Source organism: Rhynchophorus ferrugineus, unplaced genomic scaffold, assembly GCF_030347505.1.
Source record: "Rhynchophorus ferrugineus isolate W39M unplaced genomic scaffold, kcgeb_rfMv2 rfM4, whole genome shotgun sequence".
Taxonomy (NCBI): Eukaryota; Metazoa; Arthropoda; class Insecta; order Coleoptera; family Curculionidae; genus Rhynchophorus; species Rhynchophorus ferrugineus.
Genome location: NW_027472583.1, coordinates 732572 through 755937, shown reverse-complemented (window position 1 = coordinate 755937; position 23366 = coordinate 732572). Strand labels below are relative to the sequence as shown.

General features: G+C 33.0%; 1 protein-coding gene and 1 long non-coding RNA gene across 2 annotated transcripts; both read left to right on the top strand.

The window, feature by feature from the left end:
- The first annotated feature begins 2612 nt into the window (after positions 1–2612).
- Positions 2613–3931, top strand: LOC143194813 (uncharacterized). Its single transcript, XR_013005389.1, has 2 exons — positions 2613–2816; positions 2908–3931. It is a non-coding gene; the product is annotated as an uncharacterized LOC143194813 (long non-coding RNA).
- A 3112-nt stretch (positions 3932–7043) lies between these two features.
- Positions 7044–13593, top strand: LOC143195401 (uncharacterized). Its single transcript, XM_076402481.1, has 6 exons — positions 7044–7231; positions 7297–7498; positions 9963–10148; positions 10200–10434; positions 11389–11558; positions 13336–13593. The coding sequence occupies exons 1-6, from the start codon at positions 7055–7057 to the stop codon at positions 13560–13562; spliced, it is 1197 nt and encodes a 398-aa protein (XP_076258596.1). The 5' UTR covers positions 7044–7054; the 3' UTR covers positions 13563–13593.
- Positions 13594–23366: the final 9773 nt, after the last annotated feature.

Below are 23366 nucleotides of genomic sequence, written 5' to 3'. Positions count from 1 at the left end.
GCATAAAGTACAATATATCTGCAATGAAATCAAATGTTAGTATAGCATTTACATTTTTCCATCAACTTTTGTTGTCATAACACTATTTTTATTATCATCTTGCCATGAGTGACCATTGGGTAAATAGATCCCATTCTGAAAAATTCATGTCTTCAAGTTTTCTTCATTTTATTAAATGATTTTAAAAATTATATTATTTTAAAAGCAATATTTGGAAGTTCCATTAGATTTCTTCGATATTTTTCTAACGAAAGAAGGTACTAACTGAAGTAATCGTATTAAATTATATTTATATTGAAAAACTACTCACTGTTTTTATACATTTCATATATGTAATCTTTGATAGAGCTAATATCAAGCTGATCTTTATTCCTCACCCGGTTCATAAGAGGAGGGTTTTTTTCGGCAAATTCCATATTATATTTTTAATTTTTTGATATATTTTAGTGGCCATGTCTATACTAATTTTAATTAACAGTGAGGGTAAGAGGGGTTCTCCATTATTTCGTTCATGTTCAAAGTAACTGATACAATCTGTTCTGTCTGGCTTCGGAATTTTCAATCATAGTAATAATACTTTTGCCGGTTTATAACCTCTTATCACTATTGTTTTGAAGAATTTTCAATACGTTTGACAACCGGATGACTTTGACAGGCTAGTTCGGTTACACGTACGAGCTTATCAGACAGCATTGTGTCTCTTTTTAACTAGAATATAATGAAAAGGAAAATATTGTCTGATTCTAAAACGAATTTAAATATTGCGGCAGGCAACACATTAAACATCTTGATGACATATGTACAAACAAACTTTGGATAGACTATATAATGTTTATTTTTATAGAAATTAATTATATTTCTATAATTTTTTCAAAATCTGTAGCAGAACAATCCTAACACTTTGTTTACCCAATTGCCTGCGACTTAAACTATCAAATAATTTCTTAAATCCTGAAAGTAAGACTTATGTATAGTAAGATATTTAATTTTTCAAATTCTTTAGATGAGTGACAGCTGTTACTGATGTATATTTGTTCAAGAAACTCATTAGAGAGATAAGTCTAATACCAACACGTCAGTTTGGGTTTATTAACAAGTCCTCAACTATTGACCAGGTCCACAGAATAACAGATGTTATTGAAAAAGCCTACGAAAGTAAAAAAGTACGCTCAGCTATATTCTTAGATATAGCACAAGCCTTCGATAAGGTTTGGCATAAAGGCCTTGTTCTTAAACTACAGAAAATGTTACCAAAACAACCCACCGAACTATTAACACTTGTGATATACCCTAAATGGGGAATATTACTATGGCTATATTTGCTGATGATACTGCGATTATAGTTGTCGGACACAATAGTGAAGACGCCACACAAAAATTACAACAGGCAAGTGAGAATATAAATAATTGGATACAAGCTTGGAAAATAACAGTAAACCAAAGTAAACTGTGCATGTGCAGTTCACCTACAATCAGACCGTACAAGCACCAATAACATTAAATAATATTATCATTCCATATAGCAACAGCGCTAAATATCTCGGAATGAATTTTAATGCAAAACTTCGCTGGAAGGAATATATAAAGAAGAAAAGAAAAGAACTGGAATTGAAATATAAGAAAATGTATTGGCTAATTGAAAGAAAATCACAATTATCAGTACATAATAAATTGCTATTATATAAGCAAATACTGAAAGCTATACGGATTTCAATTATGGGGATGTTCTACAAAGAGTAACAAACAAAATACAAATTTTTCAGAACAAAGTACTGAGAAGTATTGTGGGCGCACCCAAATACTACAGGACTGACTACCTACATCGAGACTTTTAGATACACACAGTCAGTCAAGAAATCAAGAGAATTGCAAGGAAGCATGAGGAAAGACTCCATTCTTATGAGAATATTGAAGTATTACAACTTTTGGATACCACCAGAGCAGGACACAGACTCAAAAGAATCAAACCATCTGATCTTGTGTAGTGTTGTGTAGTGAAATGCATATAATAAAAAATACAGCAGTGACATGTACAAACATTATTTCATAAGACACTGAGATAGGGCCGATGGGTCCTCCTAGTTATATACCTATATTTAAGTTATCATAAAGACAAATTGTAAATTAGTTGTAAACGACTAGTAATAATGTAATAATTAAATAATAAAAAAAAAACTCATCACAAAGATCATTAAATTATAATATTAATTGTTTCAGCATTCAGCTCCTTTTAACCTATGACTCTTTTCTTCCTATAAACTCATGTTATAACTTGTTTAAGTAAAATTCAACATTGTATAAAAATATGAAGTTGATCCATGAAGTACTCTCCGAACTTTGCAGAAGCTGTAGTTTTATATATTGAAGGATATGAAAAGGCAAAAACAACATTAGCATTCATTTCTTTCAATTGCGTTTCTATTCGCGGATCCTGTTTCAGTAATTATTAGGAAAGCAGAGTAGATTTTGCTTTTATTTTTAAATCGAAACAACAGTCTGCCACTAACGAACCATATCCGCTTTCCATCAGGTTCGTCGGACAACCGGAACAACTCGACACGAACGGTCGTGCAAATCGTGCCGTTCGTCTTAATTTTCACGATGATCCGGCGCATTATTACGCGAAATAATCGTCCGAAAACGTAAAACACAATCGCCGCTTCAATGTGGTCAATTGACGGCGAACAGAACAGATGCGGACCGATGCTGTGGAGAGATGCAGCATGGACGCATCGCACAACTGGCGGACAGGCTTGCATAGGACCGAAACGATGTCACTTTTCGCGGAATAATTTCGCTTATGTTAGTGAGTTTAGGTCAGGATATGTGTGTTATTGGATTTAAATGCGCATTAATAATAGTGTTGGTTAAATACATCATCCAACATTCAAAACGTTTGTATTTCAGAGACTACATGGCAGTGACGGCTCCTGATAAAAATATTAAGGTGTTGATTAACACTAACAATATCAGTTGACTGTGAAAGGTGCCTAATGAATGAAGAGAATGGTATAAGCAGATTTTTACATATTTACTTCTTGTTGTAGATTAATTAAATATATTGATCTCGGATTTTGATTTACTATAAAAAAAAAGAAAAACATGTACTTAGATGGATATAATAATAACAAGCGTCCTTTGTATGATAACATGCGAAATATCCTGTTTAAACCAGACCAGATAACGGACGCTTGTATGTTAACTTTAAGAGAACCCTTAACTTTAACGAACACCCTGTAAAATAAATGTTTAATGTTTTTTATTTTGTAATAGTATAAATGTACAATTGTATAGTATTTATTTTATTATTTTTGTTTTTCGGAGAAGCAAAAAGGAATACGTTTTGTGATTTTTAAAAAAATTCGTTAGTAGTGTTGAAAACAGTTTTCAAAAATATTTAAAATAACAAACTCGTCCATGTACCTAAAATCAGTGTCTTTTCAACGATCAATTGCTTTGTGCTTTAGTATCAAAAAACTTAAGAGAAATCAACAATAGTGCAAAATGAATTCAGGTTTAAAAAAATGTATCTTTTCTACAATACAAAGAACTAAATATATATCTGTTACAATCTAGAATACTTAATGTACAATATCTCCGTGACTATAGAATGAAATAATAATAAATTTTATATAATAATTTAGAACGATCGTAGATATAAGATGAGTGGATTTCTTATACGAAATTTAGGAAACTTTATTGGTGATCCAGTTTAATGAAAATACTCAAGACCCTACTAAACTGCACCATCCATGTTAGCGACTATTTAAAACACATGCTATGAACAGTTTAAAGAGGCATGTTAAATTTCTCCATATAGCCTTTATGAATAACAGAAATATGTGCCCTTTCCCGAAGGCATTTCGGGAAAGTTCTTTGTCCTAGACAAACGAATGTTCTAATAGATTGAAAGTTGATAAAATAAGGAAAATTTTGAGTTGGTGATAAATGTTAATATTATTGTTTGTATATAAAATAGATTTTTATTGTATCGGATCAACATCATTAAATAAAAAAAATATTTTAAGTTGATCGTAAGGAAGGAAATATGTTTTTAAATAATTGTATATGTTTATATATAGGTTAAGACAGGTAATTTTATTATATAGTTTATGTCATATTTTTGTCTTTAAAAAATAAAGTTCCAAAAATATGTTTTTAGTGTTTCATTTACCAATAGTTGGGATCTTCTCACGATTACCAATTTTGAATAGAAAAACGTTTAGAAAAATGTCACTTTTCGCGGAATAATTTCGCTTATGTTAGTGAGTTTAGGTCAGGATATGATGGTTATTGGATTTAAATGCGCATTAATAATAGTGTTGGTTAAATACATCATCCAACATTCAAAACGTTTGTATTTCAGAGACTACATGGCAGTGACGGCTCATGACAAAAATATTAAGGTGTTCTGAAATTTTCGCTTACCTCTTTTTTGATGAATTATTTAAAAATTGTCTATTTCGGAGATAAACGGATTTTTAATAGATAGCATGGAAACAGCAGTTAAATGATCTTCGGTCAATGAATTTCTGAGAAACATTTTGATGCGCTTTAGCGTTGAGAAACACCTTTCGGCCTCTGATGTTGTCATGGGAGTTGCTACCACGTTTTCTAAAAACTGTCTAGTCTTCTTCAACGTGTCTCTTAGATTGTTTGCTATTAAACATTATAGAAGATCTGGTGCACCTTTTAGTGTCCTGCAATCATTTGATCTGACAGTTCGGTTCGTAATCGTTCTTTATCAAGTATGAGATAAAAGGAACATACAGAAGTGATTTTATCCTCAGGAAATTTACCGCAATACTCTCCAAAGTATACCGAAAAGAAAAGCGATGCAACCACTAGATGCTCTTTAAAATGAAATCGATCTTTTCCTCATTTTATAATAACATCATACAGATCTAAACCAGACACTCGATGATCAAATTTACTGTTAGTAAATAAAGTAAATAAGTAAGTAGGTTGCGTTTATTTTCTGGTTGCTCATGACTTATTGTATCTGGTGCTTTACTAATGATATTATCAGTATTATTTTGGACTTGAATAATACTGCGTCCAAAATTATCGATAAGGTCTCTTATTCTAGTAGGTTCGATTTTTCTTCGTTGGTTAAAAAGGATAATTACGTGGGCCATTACATATTGGAATAAAATTAGCAAAAAATGTGTGTTGCAATGGAGAATCTCTCTCTTTCCAACACTAATACTAGTATTGAGCAAAATTGTGAACAGAAGGATCCCTCATTGCGTTCCAACCCGTTGGAACTTTCACATACGAAGTATGAATGTTGAATACAAAAGTAGAAATCATCTCATTGAGTGTATGGGGTTACGAGTGTTCTTATTTAAGTTCCCAGTCTATATTTCTGTTTTGTGGGCAAAATATTAAAATGCTGTTGATTTGATATTTTGATATACTTCAGTAATAGTTCCTCTCATTGTTAATTACAGTATTTATGGTAATCATTTTCAAACTCATGTCTGGTGTATTTTATTACACTACAATCATAGAGTAATAGAGAGTCAACCAAATAGGGATCTCTGGCGAAAAGTTTTGCTTTGCCCAACATCTAGATAGGGTTATATGGGCTATTCAAGTAATTCGACTGGTCAATTTAATTCCACATTGTAGGTACCTGGAAAAAACATTTCACAGTGAAGACATTTGATTGGTTTTAACCACCACAGCCACGCAGGTGCATCAGGTGATAGCCTTGACGTCACGTTTAATTGACAATAAAATTTAAGTAAAAAACAATTTAATTTCTGAAATAAATTTATTAATGAAATGCAAAGGAATGAAATAAATATAATATATATATATATATATATATATATATATATGCAAAGGAATGAAATAAATATAATACTATATCACTATATAATACTATATAATATTGTAACACTATATCTGGAAAATCATTATGTAGTGTACAAGTTTAAAATTTACACTTTTTAAAGATATTTGACAAAAAAATGTTATATTATCGACGTGTCAATATCGCGGGTTTAAAGTAAGAGTTTAAAATAAAGAAACCTACTGACAGTATAATAAAACAATTTTCTGGGGCATAGGATATTGCCCTAACTCCTTTATTCATATAGGAACATCTGAAATTAAAGTTATAGAGTCATCAGACCCTTGTTAATATAGAATGTAAATTATTTAAAGATCCCTTCTGTTCATCCTTTCCACAATTTCCTAAAGCCAATGAAATTAAAAAATTTAAGTTATGTTGAGCACTTCAAATGATTTCTGAATCATACTAGCCACGGATGTATATTACTGAATCCAAGAGCTAGATCAAAAAAATCTATCTTGGTTAAGTAGTCTTAAGCCGATATATATATTTGGATAATTACACTTTTTTTATTATTAAATTGATGACACTTTGTTCTTTTCATTTCATTCATTTGTTCTTACTTGGGCAATAAATTTTACATCAAAATTCCTCGTGCATTTGCATTAAGGAGCTATAATTTTATTGGAGCTGTAACTATTGATCCAAGAAGAAAAGTATATATCCGCTCGCGTAGCTTTTTTCGCAATCGGTTTGAGATTTTTAACATTATCAACCATTTTTTAATGACAGCCAAATACCTCTTCGAAGGAAAACGATTCTGCAATTTTTTACTATCAGTGCATACGAGTGTACAACATTTCCTAGACCGATAATTCACTTTACTTTTTGTACTTTCTACTTATATGTACTAATGAACTAATAATTTAATCTCTATTCCATATGTCTGTCATACTGAAAATGGTGTTCAAAATAAATAAACAAACGTACCATAGAAACGAAGTGAGCCAATTAGATCCCGTCGAGGCTTATAGCATAGCGATTAAAGCAACTAATATGTTAAAAGTAGCGACATCTAGATATTGGACGTCGCGAAACATTTCCAATGAAGTTAAATATCTATTTCTCTATGCCTATATTTTCTCTCATTGTTAGTTATAGTATCTATGGTAATCATTTTTACACTCATATGTCTGGTGTATTTTATTATACTACAATTTATTTGTTATATGTCAACGAATCTGTAATATTATGGCAGACACATTTGACGATTATTTGCTTGACGCCGAAGATGAATTGGAGAATATCATCGATTTTACTAAGTCGGATAATGTCAACGAAAACATATTACCAACCAAAACCACTGAATTTTATTACCAAGAGTATACCTATGTTCAGCCGACGCAAGCAGACTTCGATCACAAACAGGCATTTTACATTATGCCTTTCATATTCCCTTTAGATTAAGATATTTGGTTCATTATTTTCAACAGATACAAAGCGCTAAACTATTCGACGAGCTAGAATTGGAAAAAGAAGCTTTAGAAGGAAACGATGGAGATCTTCGGAAGGACGCATCCATTTTGGTGACGGGGTTCGGTATGCGAAACGTTGACTCGTTTCAGAGGCTCATCGAGATGTCACACGAGGAAAGAAGGAAATGGGAACTGAGGAAACTTTGGCGAGATCAAAGTGGTGAGTTTATCACAAGGGGAAAGAATTTTGAATTAAATATTGCATAAAGGTTGTTTCAAAAAAGTTTTATGTCAAAGGCATGTACAGTTGAAATTATATCATACAGTTGATATACTTAGTACAACTGTAATTTATGAGGATTGTTCTGTTGTATTTGCATTAATATACAACCCCTTGATATTGAAGTTATAGAGTCATCTTAGAGAAGTGATTCAAAAAAGGAAGGAAGGAAAGGAAGACGGAAAGCCAGAAGACTATAGCACAGAACAGACAGTAATCAGACAAATCAAAAGATTAAAGAGCATAAACAGATCCAAACTTTATCCCGGAAGCAGATAAAGAATACTTGTTATGGAAAGCAACTCGGAGATTTAAAAGACCAATAATTAGAATATGGCCTATTCGAAATGATCGAAATGAATGGGTACAATGCAACAGTGAAAAAGCTGTATTATTCGCTGAATATTTAGTTGACATATTCCAACCAAATGGTATAGAATTTAAAATAGATACAAATTATGTTTATCAGACCGATGTAGCACTACATCTGATTTTTCTAATAGATGTTGCCACAGAAATTGATAACAACCTCAATCTTAAAAAGCCTCCTGGAATTGATGATATTTCATCTGGGTTATTGAAGGAGCTGCCATGAAAAGTAATCATCATGTTGAGATACACATTTAATGTCTCTTTGAGACTAAAGCATATTCCGTAATGTCTTAAGGTTTCTCGAATAATTATGCTTAAAAACTTGACAAATCAGCTATTTCTTTGCTACCTGCCACATCGAAATTATTTGGTTTCGAAATCATTACTGGACTATCAACTAAGTGCACAAGGTAACAGCGGTTGTTGAAAAGGTATTCCAAGAAAATAAATACAGCATTGCAGTATTCCTCCATTTTCGTCTCACTAGTTTTTGATACGATATAGTATTTGGGATCAATCTGCAAGAAGACGAAATTATTACCGCGGAATTACCGTCCGCTGTTGGAATCATATCATTTCGAAGGAAAATTTGCAGTCCCGCATGAAGAGGCATTTTCAATGTTTAAACATATTTCGGGTGGAGTTTCACAGGGTACAGGTACCACTCCTCAATCTGCTCTACACTGCTGATATCTAAACAACGAAACAAGCAGTTCTTGGAACATTTGTCAAAAATTAACATTGATTAACAAAATATATATCCCTACCTAAGGCTGTAGAAAAAGTACAAATAGCCGTCAACAAGATCTACAAATGGGCCAAAGACCGGAAAATACAGCTTGATTGCAAATCTGTCCATTTTAATTTTGCGTTGAGGTGAGATGACAAAACATAATTAAATTAATGGCAGTTTAAAATAGAAACATTATGTTAGACAAAAAACTGAGCAGCTTAGCCTCAAACTTTTACAATTAATTACCAATGCTTATCCTTACGTAACCAATGAAGAGCTGCACGATGACCTCGGAATCAAATGGGTATACGAGATGATCGAAGATTTAAAACATGAAATAAGATTGCTTAATCAGAGCAGCGTGGAAGCAGTCCAGTAGCTTTATAGCTAAACTAGCGACCCGCCCCGGCTTCGCACGGGTGCAATGCTGATACTAAATTAAATACACTACAGAAAAAATATGAACGTTGTATATAAAAACATAGCTGCCCGCTCCGACTTTGCACGGGCATAAAATATATATGCCTATGTCACTCAATGAAAACATGATTAAAATCGATCCAGTATTTTTGGTTCATTCATTACTGCCCTTGGCCTGCACGCATTAAATTTGGAGTAAAACAATTCCTCTTCCCCTATACTTACTATGAAGATTTCCTGCTATCTTTGGAACATCTAAATTCATACAATTTTTATTACATTACACATTTTTAAACGCAAATTTTAAATTTGTAATATCTCCGAAAATATTTGTTTAATTTACATGCTGTAAGGAACCATATTGATCTATATTAATTGCACACTGTATTTAAGGTACTTAATTCGATAAGGATTAATGCCGTATTGCTTAAAATAGCTTCGTAAATAAGCCATTTTCTCACGTAAAAAGTAAAAAATAAAAATGGTTAATGTGGGTTATCCCTACAAGATAAACATATACCATCGCGGACTTTTTTGTAGACCTTTTTATGGTGTACAATACTGTAGTACATTAATATGATCTAACTCGTAGGGTTAGGCAGCGTTTTTGCTAATTGCTAAATAAGCCTAAAAAATAGGTTAATTTACGACATCATGTTAGAAACCTCTAAAATTAGCAACGTTGCCTTAGTATATTATGCATGTATTATACATATAAACCTTCCTCTTGAATCACTCTATCTATTAAAAAAAAACCGCATCAAAATCCGTAGCGTAGTTTTAAAGATTTAAGCGCACATAGGGATACAGGGACAGAAAAGGCGACTTTGTTTTATACTATGTAGTGATTAGATATGTAATTAAAGTTTTTGATTAAAGTTAAACTGTCCATATCTCGTGACGAAGAAAGACGGCTAAAAGCAGAAGAATTACCTGCAACCGATACATCTCTGACTACATCGAGCAGCGCCAGCAGGATCAGTTCCGATTCCTTAACTCAAACGGAGTCCACCACCAATTTAAAAGTCTTGGGGTCCAGCAAGAAGTATCTGGACTATCTCTTGGGTAAACTAGTATCATCGGTTAATCGCATAGTTTGTTAATTTATGGATGCAGGTCTACAAGACGGCGCTGAAGAAGATGTGGGAGTAATAAAGAAGAAAAAAAGCGAACCGGAAATTGAGGAGTTTAAGTATTCCACGTCCAAGTCGATCTGCGAGGCTCAAAAATACTTACGAAATCATCGTATTTTTGAGTTCTTTCAATTTATCATTGCCCATTTGCTGAGTTCTGGTAGCGATAATCCGATCGAGTTCATATTGAAGCTTTTAAATCAGTGTTTATTATACAGGTATACTTTAGTTTTTGGTAGATTTAAATTTAATTACTTTTTTTTATTTAATTTTTTATTTAAATCACTATATGTATAATGAATCGTGGAAAAAGGACTACTTAAAGGGAATACACAATACAATCTTTTTGCGGATTCGTCATGACTGTGATGAATTCTGAGTCGTATAGCGTCATAAGCCGTATAGTGTCCAGTTCGATGAAAACATCTTCCTTCACCTTTGCTTTTGAAAGTGATTTTGTACAGTGGTGGTGTCAATTTTTCTTGAGGACATTTTTTTTTCACCAACCATAAGGTCCCTAGGCGGCCAACCCTTTTTGGTCTAATGTAATGCAATGGGTAATATTTATTTTTACAATAATAAAAAACTGAAATCTTTTATTTTTATAATAATCCTGCATTTTTCAAAAAATGCTGATGTCTTGGAGCTTTTTCCAACATATCTGGTTTTTAATATACCAAAGTACATAGAAATCAGTTGAAAATACTCGAAGCTTTCTTGTTGCAGACCTGTGAAATTACATGTTTTTATTTTATGTCTTAATAATTATATCTATCAATAATCGTTAACAGTGGAACATTGTTGCATCTGACAGCAAATGTATAAGCTTCACTACAAATGGTGAAGCCATCACGTTCATAATTTTCAAGAGTGGTAAAAAGTCTGCAGTAACTAATAGTGATAGCTAAATAATTAGTTTAATCAATTCCCTATGTTCTGAAGCAAAGCCCAAGTTAATTAAGTGAACGATTTACTTTTGCTTTAAATTTAAAACATTTAAACATTACTATTATTATTAATTATTACATTACTATTACTATTAAACATTATTATTTAAACATTTTAATACATTTCACGAAATTGTTTGCTATATTGCTTACAATAATCAATAACAAAATCGCTGACAATCAGAATAGTTTTGAATTATAATAACTGAGATTAAAAACCTACAGATCAGGAATGGGTAGCCCACCATTACTCTACCAGAAAAAGCACATTCAGCAGCTGTTCCGTTTAATGGACAAGATGAAAACTGGATTTGTAGAAAAATCTCAGTATGTTACTGGCATGAAGACTTTTGGCATATGTACCTTTAATGATGATCCAGACGTAACAGATGAAGGTAATTTGCAAGGATCTAACAGGTTAATTGAAAAGTCCAAGGCCTGACACATAGATGGCGCTACTAGAATTAAATCCATATGTTTTTTAGCTAGCCCTAACCGTCAAAAAATGCGTGTATAAATTTGACAGCTGTTCGATCATTGGTTTGTGAATTATATTATTTTGAATGAAGCAACTTGTTATTGTGAAAAAAAATTAACAAAAAGGAATTTCGCGTGTTGATAAAATATTGCTTTTTGAAAGGAAAAAATACAGTGAAGCAAATACTTGGCTTGAAACCGATTTTGCGGATATTGTCCCAGGAAAATTAACCATCAAGAATTGTTATGCTAAGTTTAGACGTGGTGAAATGAAACCGGAAGACGGTGAATGCAGTGGACGCCCAAAAGAGGTTGTTACCGACGAAAACATTTAATAAAAATACAGAAAATGATTTTGAATGACCGTAAATTGAAATTGAATGAAATAGCATACACTCTAGAGATATCAACTGAACGTGTACATCATATCATTTACGAATATTTGTGTATGAGAAAGATCCGTGCAAAGTGGGGGCCGCGCGAGCTCACTTTTGACCAAAAACGACGAGTTGATGATTCGGAGCAATGTTTGAAGATGATCAAGTGTAATAAACCCGAGTTTTTGCGTCGATATATGACAATGGATGAAACATGGCTCCATCATTCATCAGACATCCGAGTGCACTGCACACAATGAACCCGCTCCAAAGCGTGGGAAAACGCAAGTCGACTGGCAAGGTTATGGCATCTGTATTTTGGGATGCGCATGGAATAAGAAAGGACCATCAACAGTAACTTTACATAGCGTTATTGGACCGTTTGAAGGACGAAATCGCCGAAAAACGCATTTGAGGAAAAAGAAGGTGTTGCTTCACCAAGACAATGCACCATGTCACAAATCAGTGAAAAAAATGGCAAAAATCCATGAATGAATGAATCCGAGCGACTATTTCCTGTTCTCAGATCTCAATAGAATGCTCACTGGGAAGAAATTTTTGTCGAATGAAGAGGTGATCGCCGAAACTGAGGCCCATTTTGAAGCAAGGGACAAATCGTATTACAAAAGTAGCAGCGAAAAGTTGGAGAGTCGCTATAATCAGTGTATCACCCTTGAAGGGAATTATGCTGAATAAAAAAAACTAATTTTGCTAAAAAAATTTGTTTTACTATGGTGGACCGGAGACTTTTCAATTGAACTATTATGATACATTCAATATAGCCAGATGAATTCTCTAATTTATTTAATCACATACAGGGGATGAACAAAATGATCTGGACACCTGACATATACAACATTTATTAATTAATAAGTTGTTTGCTTTTAGAACAAGTGTAATTCTTCGCGGAATATATTCGTGGAGTGCGTGAATAGTTTTCAATGGAAGGTTGTCCCATTCTTATACCAAACCATCCACCAACTGTTTCAATGGTGTTAAGGGATCGAAATCTACACAGACCTTGCTCTAAGACCACCCATAAGGTTTCAAATAGATTGTGCTGTTGACAGTTTTGCCGCGATAGTTCTATGTCGTCTGGCCACAATACATTTAAACCTTTGTCGGTCTCTGTTATTTCACTTTAGCCAATTATATTTTAGCATGTTTTATGTATGTTGGACGCTATTGTTAATTAAAAAAAAGTTAAACAACACCAATTACAGGACCTAGCATCTAAACTGAGCAATATATACGCGTCGCATTATTTACACGGCAGGAGTGTGGCCAACATACAGGATGTTATTGTTTTATTTTATAGATCTTGTAAGTGAAGATACTTTTATTGAAGAAATATACAACGCAGAATTAATGATATTTGAGGATATGATCAGGAGACAACCAATTAAATCCAAACAACGCAAACCAACTGAATGCGTGATGGCTAATGTTTCTCGAGTTACCATAGAACCGCCATATTTTATACCATCCGCCTTGTTTAAGTTTGAGAAGAATCTCTCAACAAAGGATGATTCAACTGGAGGCTAAGAAAGTGTTTAATAAAGATATTTTTTCGCTTGATGATTTTTCTTTTCGAGAAAATTAATAATCTATTAAAATATAATCTATTATTTATTATTAAATAATATCTTGGAATTGCTATTAACCGGGCTAAATATTTTACTACTCGTTGATATGATATTTTCCATTTTAGGTTATCAAAATATATATTACTATCTAATATAACGAATGTTAACTGTTTGATTGTTTCTATTTTCATATCAAAATGTTTAATTCTGTTCATTCTGTAGTAGTAATAGGAAGAAAGTCAATAATATAATGTTTGTGCTATTAAACTTCACGATTTTTGTTGATTTTTGACCATTTTGGCATACAAAAGAAGCGAACGAAAATTAGATATCTGGGCTTCAGTGATAGCGTCCACTGTTAAGCTTTTTAAGTACTGTTTGATGTTTGATCGCGCCTTCTTTTAAACCTCTCTGAAAGATCTTGGTCATTGTTATCAATATCACCAATTTTACTGGAATAAGTTGAACTGATATGAACGAATGGACTTCAGCAGCAGTTTCCTTACATCAAAAAACAAATAATTTATGTCGAACATGCAATCTTGAGTGTTTCAAGATTAAGGCCTATATATACCGAATAATTCGATAATACTAAATTGAAACCTGTTATTTTATGGAAAGAAATGCCAAAAGCGTCAAATTTAATAGTTATTAGTGCATTTATACTATACATCTTGACCAAGATGTTATTGCTTATCAAAATAAGTGAAAGCACATAATTTCAACTGATTTATGTATGTATTATGTATGGACAACTGTATGTGGAAAACAAAAATAATATGGAAAAATGTCACGACGTCAAGATTTTTGAAATGCATTTAAGATATTTTTAGATATTTGAAATACATTAATATGATACAGCAAAATGGCGTCTTTTGATAGATTCATCAAAAAGAAACCTTAAAGCAGTTCTGCTACATAACTGCAGGTTTTATGACATCATTCCTGTAGGTCATTACCTACAGCTCAAAGAAATCTACAAGAAGTTAGAATTGGTACTATTATGTTAAAATATGAAGACCATGGTTGGTCTGGACTGAGTAAATCATTGGAATTGGAATAAAGGTGTGTAGACCCGCATAGGCAGCTTAAAATTGGTCAAAATTGGAACGTTCGACAAGAAATAACGGTACCTTCACATAAAGTTCTTTTGCTACCACTGCACATAAAGGAATAAAGAAGAGAAGAGAAACAAATGGTCAAAAGAATACTCAAAGCATACTCAAGTTTTGGGTTAACCAATGAGCATAAAAGTACATTTTCTTCACTCTTACCTCGACTACTTTCGGATGGAAAATTTAGGAAATGTGAGTAAAGAACATGATGATTGATTTTAGCAGGACAGGAGAAAAGATAGCGAGGAAAATATATCGTCTCAATTATATCAGACTGCTGTTGGATGTTTTCCTATAAGTAAAAATGTACAAAGCGGAGCATCAACTAGCAAAAAGAAAATGTTCTAATGTGTGTTATAGAACATATATTAGATAAAAAATATATATCGCTAATGGTTTGTAAATAAAATAATATTTGCTATTTTAATGTAAGAAACGTGTCATCTTATGATTAAAAACAAGTCAATTTCAGATTTAGCAAAAACAAAAACATAAAAATTATGTCACAAAATTTAAATATCCCTTAGATTTATTTGCAAACCTGTGGTATTTTTGAAGAAAGAGATTCAGCTAACACATTCACTATTTAGAACTTAATTTTTACAGACTCCAATCATTTTTTACAAAGAATTCAGGTCCGTTTTTCATTATTAAAAATACCTTTAAATCAATTAAGACAAACCAAGATGAGAGAAAATACCATTGATTTTAATAAGCAAAACATAGAAATAAAATACTTTTAGATTATGTGCCTTAGTAATCCACTTTATCAAGGTAAAATATCTATTAATTTCCCGTATGGTATTAATTCACTTTCTACGCAACCTATACAAAACGCGATACGATTCTTGTTGCGTCGGGCAAGGAAAAGGATGGATTTACGACGCAGAACGTCGCAATTAAAATAGATAACGAATTAAAAGCATTAATTTGGCCAATTAAGCGACCGGGAAAGAAGCGGAATAAATCCGATTATGGAGCATTTCACCAGTTCCGAAGAACGAACGAATCGACCATCTGTACGTTTGTTGACGAACGTTTACCGTTATTGAATAATTAGCGGGCAAGAGTATCGATGTTTAAAGGTCTGGCTTTTAAATTTCTATTTTTTCTCCTTCTCTCCTTGTCCAATCGCGAGAAACAGAAAAAAATCAATTTGTCTGCGGAGTAATTAAACATCCTTTAAATTAAGAATAATGGAAAAACCTCAGCAGATAATTAATCATATCAGGGAATAATGTGTAAAGATATTAATAACATTTTATAGAATGGAAAAAAAATAATTTCAGTTATTATAGTAATAGTGTTAATCATATATGTATAATATAGAGAGATTTCTCTGTTGTGCATAGCCATGAAGAATTACGAAAATAAGAATTATACAAGACCATACATTTAATTAAAACAAATATTCAAAAATCTTCAACCCAAAAGAACACATTTCTTTATCTTTATATGCATGCAGCTTTTATTGATTTGGAAAAAACAGCTGAATAATGGGTTATATTAGAACAAGAGGAACACACACAGAACACATAAAATTGTAAGAGTAATTCAATAAAAGTACAGGTTAATGCAAACAGCATAAAATCAACACCTTCAAAAGCCAAATAGGACAAAGATAACACGAAAGTTTAAGACCAACCCTTTTAGTAATGTTAATAGATGATATAGAAAAATAAAAATACCCCTAAAAGCTTTTGCAGATGATATCAAATTATTAATAAAAATAAAATATCAAGGTAGCCTAAAATGCAAGTGTACAAAGCACTTTACTGAATAACTATAACATTCGATTACAAGACGTGACTATCCACAAAGAGAGCCAAAATTAAGTAACAAGCAGCAGAAATGAAATACCTCACAGGTCTAAGAGCCGTAACATATATGGACAGGGCGAAGTAAAGAAATAAAAAAACCTTAATATCGAACCAATGGAGCATGGAGGGCACAATGCAAGTAAAGAAGATATGGGAAATAAAAGGACGGAGAAGATAAAAATCAGAAGACGGCCTAAACAATTTTGCGATCAGTATGTCAAAGTAAGAAAGAATATTGAACAGAAACAGAAAAATGTGGAATATGTGTGAAAAATAGAGTGTAAACACAATATACAACACACCTACACCTCTGACTGGTACAAAAGGTGTTTTAATAATTATATATGTACTGTTTTGGTTGATGATGTTTTACCAATCTCTGATAAAATCAAAATTTAGTCATTATAGGAACAAGCCTCTTTTTAATCCATATCTAGATCATTAACAGAGTTCTACAGAAACTGTAACAATTGGTAGTCAGATGGGGCAAGCTCTGGGATATACCGTGGATATATCAAAACTTTGCTGATAAAAGACAACACTAGTTTTGGAGATAACGCCTTTTCTAATTTGTAATTACCTTGTTACCAGTCGTTTCCGACTAACCTACAATTTGTCTTTATGTTAATTTAAATATAGGTATATAACTAGGAGGACCCATCGGCTCTATCTCAGTCTCTGGTGAAATAATGTTTATACATGTCACTGCTGTATTTTTTATTATATGCACCTCGCTACACAACACCACACAAGATCAGATGGTTTGATTATTTTGAGTATGTGTCCTGCTCTGGTGGTAACTAAAAGTTACAATAATTCATATTCTCATGAGAATTGATTCTTTCCTCATGCCCCTTTCAAATCATTTGATTTCTTGTCTGATGTGGGTATCTGAAAGTCTCGATGTAGGTAGACAGTCCTGTAGTATTTGGCTGCGCCCACAATACTTCTCAGGACTTTGTTTTGAAAAATGTGTATTTCATTTATGTTACTCTTCCCCATAATTGAACACCGTATGTCCATATAGGTTTCAGTATTTGCTTATATAATAGCAATTTCTTATGTACTGATAAATGTGATTTTCTTCCAATTAGCCAATACACGTGCAAGTGACAATACATTTTCCTATATTTCAATTCCAGTTCTTTCCTTTTCTGAACTGCACATGCACATTTTTACTTTCGTAAATTTTTATTTTCCAAGCTTGTGTGCAATTATTTATATTGTCATTTGTCTGTTGTAATTTTTGTGTGGCTTCTTCACTATTGCCTCCGAGAGGTATAATCGCAGTATCATCAGCAAATGTAGACACCGTAATATTCTCCATCTGTAGTATATCCCAAATGTAGAGTAGATATAGCATTGGCCCCAGTACACTTCCTTGTTATACACTTGCTTTAGCTGCTTCTTGTTTAACTCTAAACATTCTGGTTGTAATATACGATTTTAGTAGTTTGGTCTGTTGTTCTGGTAACATTTTGCGTAGTTTATGAATAAGGCCTTCATGCCAAACTTTATCGAAGACTTGTGCTACATCTAAGAATATAGCTGATCATACTTTTTTACTTTTGTACGCTTCTTCAGTAACGTTTGTTATTCTGTCGACCTGGTCAACTGAATGCTTGTTAATAATCCCAAACTGGTATGTTGGTATTAGGTTTTTTCTCTCTAGGAATCTTGGAAAAATAAAAAAACAGACATTGCCAAAACAGCACTATCGTACAGGCTGCCAAAATCCACTAAAATCGAACAAAGCAACTAGCACAGTTGGAAATAATTTTATTCTTAGAATAACAATAGCCAGTAATTGTTTTTCCAAATGATCTCATTCGTATTCACCGGCAGAAAAGGCAAATAAGTTTACTGTCGGCACGGTTAGGATTTGAATAGCAAAATATATGTTTCGGTGTCAGACGGACGGGTAATGATTATGCTACGAATGTTGACATTTTCACGCTTTACGCGATGGACCTTTGTTGTACGCTGACCATTTCAATAATTCAGTTCCGATAGAGCTTTGGGCAGAAAATCCGTGCAGCTATTTGCTGGGTGTGTATTTTGTCCTTGGCCGTGTGCGTCATCACTTATTTTGATCCGATTTAAACTTCTGTGGTACTCAGATATATTTTAAAAACATTCGGAACAAAAACCGAATAATGTTTTGGTTATTTTTATTTTGATGACACTGTTAACTGTAAACTCTCTTCATTGTATATTAAATTTTTATTACAAAAATTACTCATTCCCATTAATTTCCAGGATCCATTTCTTAGCATCTTACGAAGATCTAGCCATAGCATCAATTAACCTACAAACATACCTAAATCAAATACAAACGTAGCTGAAAAGATGGCGTATAAAAGCCAATGAAACAAAATCCAGTCATTTAACTTTTACACTCCGTAGAAGAACATGTCCACCAATTTGTCAACTCCCGCAAGCAGAGGATGCTAGATCGATCTATATCGACGCTTAAGGAAGAAGCACATACTCGCCAAACGGTAACAAATTGGACTTAAATTTTACCAAATGTATTGGCTTATCGGGCGCAAATCCAAGTTATCATTAGATAACAAGATATTATTGTATAAATTGTATAACTGTGTACTCAAGCCTATTTGGTCATATAGAATCCAACTATTTGGAACCGCTAGCAAGTCTAATATATCCATCATACAACGGTCCCAAAATAAAGTATTGCGTGCTAGAGTCGATGCTCCATACTATGTTTCAAATGAAGTGGTACAATACGATATTCCTCTAGAACGAGAGTAATTCAACCTATTTGACTGAAGTACTTCGAAAAAGTGTCAGTGTATCCCAATGTACTTGCTAATCAGCTAAATATGCGAAGTGAGTGAAGTGCGAACACTAAAACGTCTAACACTATTCGATCTGATTATTGGACATATATAGACTTTAGAATAGGCTTTAAAATAAGATTAATTAATTGAAATAGTATTTGCCATGCCATGTCTATATATAATATAGGCATAACAAATACTTATTGCCCTCTGATTGTGGAACTACTATGAGTAATAATTTTTTTTAAATCTAGAACAAAAAAAAATAACGATATTGTATTGTTTGTTTAACTTGTATACATTAACATATAATAATTCTCAGCCTTCGAAAATATTTACTACTTTTAAACCAAAAAGTACATCTAGTAAAATTAGTACATACTCCAACACACAATGAACCTAATCAATACCTTACTCTATTGAATAGTTACGTTATTTTCTCTCAATACTTCATAGTGTCGAGTTCTTTCAGAAAGTTTAAGGTTAATTGCTTCTCTTTTCTCTGATAATGCAATAATCACTATCATATATGGATATAAAGATACTTTTAAAATATTTTAATCGTTCGAGGTTGAGAAACATACCGTATATTGAGAAAGTAGAAGTTTCTCTTATATAAAACTATAAGCTTGTAAGGTGAGTAAACTTGACATAACAATTGACACAGTAACAAACGACCGCAATGGGCTTAATATCCAATATCTGACTGAAATATGAAAAATATACGAAATAGGAATTTCAAATTATATATATATATATATATATATATATATATATATATATATATAACCAAAGTTGTCCTTTTTTTATATTATAGTAAACAAAATATTGCATGTTGTTGCACAATTTATTGTATTGAAATCATTTAAAACATTTAAAAATACAAAAATTAAGTGTTTGCTGGCATTACTAAGGTGTATTTTTATTAAGTTTTATATCACCAATATTTTGAAGAATTTTGCAGTTATTTGACAAGACGAATTTTATAACTTGAATCAGTTACATATTCGGACGCAACAGCCAGAAATGTGCCTCATTTTAACTGGAATAAAATTATTGTCTGATGTTAAAAGGATTTACTCCGACAATGAAAATGATCTACAAATGACTACAATATATATTTTGATGATGTGTGTTTACTGTCATTTTGCATAGACTATAGAATCAAATGGCTAATACATTCAATAAATAAATTATTTAAGCATCAAATGTACATAACGTGTTGTGGAATGAGGAATAGATGAGTTCTCTGAACAAAAGCATCAAGGTAAACTGAGCTTATTTGTATACGACTGATTCCGTTAAATAAACTTTTAAATAAATCATTGTTGAAAAATGAAAACGTGATTCTCTCGAATACTGCTCCATTTTCACTAAACCTAAATCACCAGCTGTCAAACTATATTTCCCGTGGTTGTCAACACTCGGCGGCAATTATGTTAATTTTTCTGTCATTTATATTAATTGGTCCTATTAGCTAGACAACCGAATAGGAATAAAAACGTAATTAAAACATCCAACCGCATATTTATACGCCGAGAACTTTCTTATTTACTCGAATCGACGAGAAAAACGATCGAACGGTCCAGTCATTGACTAGAGATACAAATATTTATCGCGCCGGGTCATTAGCGATTCATAAATTGACATTGAATGAGCTCCGCACCGAGATCGTTTTCATTGAACACTATTCTCTCGTTCGCTCTCCGGACCTAGTCCGTCTTCTTCACCTACTTTTCGAGAGATGTCGGTCTCGTACGTCAAAGGACGCGCGTAACTGTAAACCGAAGACCTACACTTCATCGATACGTCTCCTCGCCGATGATGCCTCCTCGGTGACAATGATAGATATTTAATGGGTGAAAGGTTTTAGCAGAGAGACCGATTTAATCTATATACAGGTATTTATAATTCGAACTGCGAGTTCAAACTACGTTTCGTAAGTTTCGACAGTACAGGCCTGTAACGAAAACTCTTTCTACGTATTTTAATATGCCGAAAACGAAAATAATATGGATAAAACTCCAAGACGTCGGGATTTTTTCGCAATATGCGAAATTATCATAATTAAATATCAGACAGCATTGTAACAGGTCAATTGAAAAGTCCCCAGCCTACCTTAGTAAAACAAATTTTTTTGGCAAAATTAATTTTTTTTATTCAACATAATTCCCTTCAAGGGTAATAGACTGACTATAGCGATCCTCCAATTTTTCTATACCATTTTTGTAGTACGATTTGTGCTTTGCTTCAAAATAGGCCCCAGTTTCGGCGATCACCTCTTCATTCGACGAAAATTTCTTCCCAGCGAGCATTCTTTTGAGATCTGAGAACAAGAAATAGTCGCTGGGGGCCAGATCTAGAGTATACGGTGGATGATGAAGCAATTCGAAGCCCAGCTCATGGATTTTTACCTTGTGACACGGTACATTGTCTTCGTGAAGCAGCACTTTCTTCAGTTTTTCATCACGTTTTTCGGCGATTTCGTCCTTCAAACGGTATAATAATGCTATATAATAGTCGCTGTTGATAATCCTTCCTTTTTCAAGGTAGTCAATAAAAATTATTCCGTGCGCATTCCAAAATACAGACGCCATAACCTTGCCAGACGACTGTTGGATTTTTCCTCGCTCTGGAGCGGGTTCATTGTGTGCGGTCTCGGATGACTATCGATTGGACTTCGGAGTGAAATGATGGAACCACGTTTCATCCATATCGACGAAAAAACTCGGTTTATTACGTTTGATCATCTACAAACACTGCTCCGAATCATTAACTCGTCGTTGTTTCTGGCCAAAATTGAGCTCGTGCGGCACCCACTTTGCGCAGAGCTTTCTCATATCCAAATATTCGTGAATGATATCATGTACACGTTCAGTTGATATCTTATTTCAATTTACGATAATTCAAAATAATTTTGTGGATTTTTTTAATGTTTTCTTTGGTAACAACCTCTTTTGGGTGTCCACAGCGTTCATCGTCTTCGGTACTTATTTTACCACGTCTAAACTTAGCATACCAATCCTTGATGGTTGATTTTCCAGGAGCAGTATCCGGAAACTCGACATCAAGCCAAGCTTTTGCTTCAACTGTATTTTTCCCTTCAAAAATCAATATTTTATCAACACATGGTAGAGAATATTACAACGAATATGCAAACTGCAATAGGCCCTACATTATACATCTTCTTGATGTGAGTTCACTGCTATTTTGGTAGACTATATAGACTTTACAGTACGAGTAAGTGTATTTTATAGAGAAAACCACTTAATGATATGTGATGTATATAATAGTTACGAATAGCAGAGACCGAGAAAATCACTGGATCTAAAAGATTTGGCCGCTGATGGAGCCTATAGTTGGTGAAAAGTACCTCCTCCAAGAAACGCTGGTACCTTTACATAAAGTTATTTAACACCACTGCACATAAAGTTGGGATTGATGAAGCAATTTGTAAAATCACTTCTCAAAGATGGAGATTGACTCAAATACTTAGTTTCAAGGATTCCAAGCAAAGGTGAAAGATTATGGTTTCGTCAGTTTAGACGTTAGACGGCTTAGGACTGACCAGCAATTCATCACTGCAATAGGCAATACATTATACATCTTGATGAAGTGAGTTCACTGCTATTTTGGTAGACTATGTAGACTTTCGAATAAAAGTAAGTGTACCTTACACAGAAAATCACAGATAGGTCATGTATATAATAGTTACCATCAGAAATACTTATTGCCCACTAGGCAGATTGTTGAAACGCTAAAGGTAATAATTCAATTAAAATATGTCTGATACTATTCATATTAATTTAACTATCAATAAACAATAATATGTTTTACATGGTCAACTAGATATTTCCATTTTAAATAACCTGACTAAGTTAAGAAGAATGTATAAATAATGTTGTTCGTTTTACGAGAGGAATGTTGTTTTTATAGTCTCGTAATATGTTTCAGGACCATGGGGTCATGATCCGGACGGGCACCGTCAAGTCTAGCGTAGAGGCAATTATATAACGTCGAATTG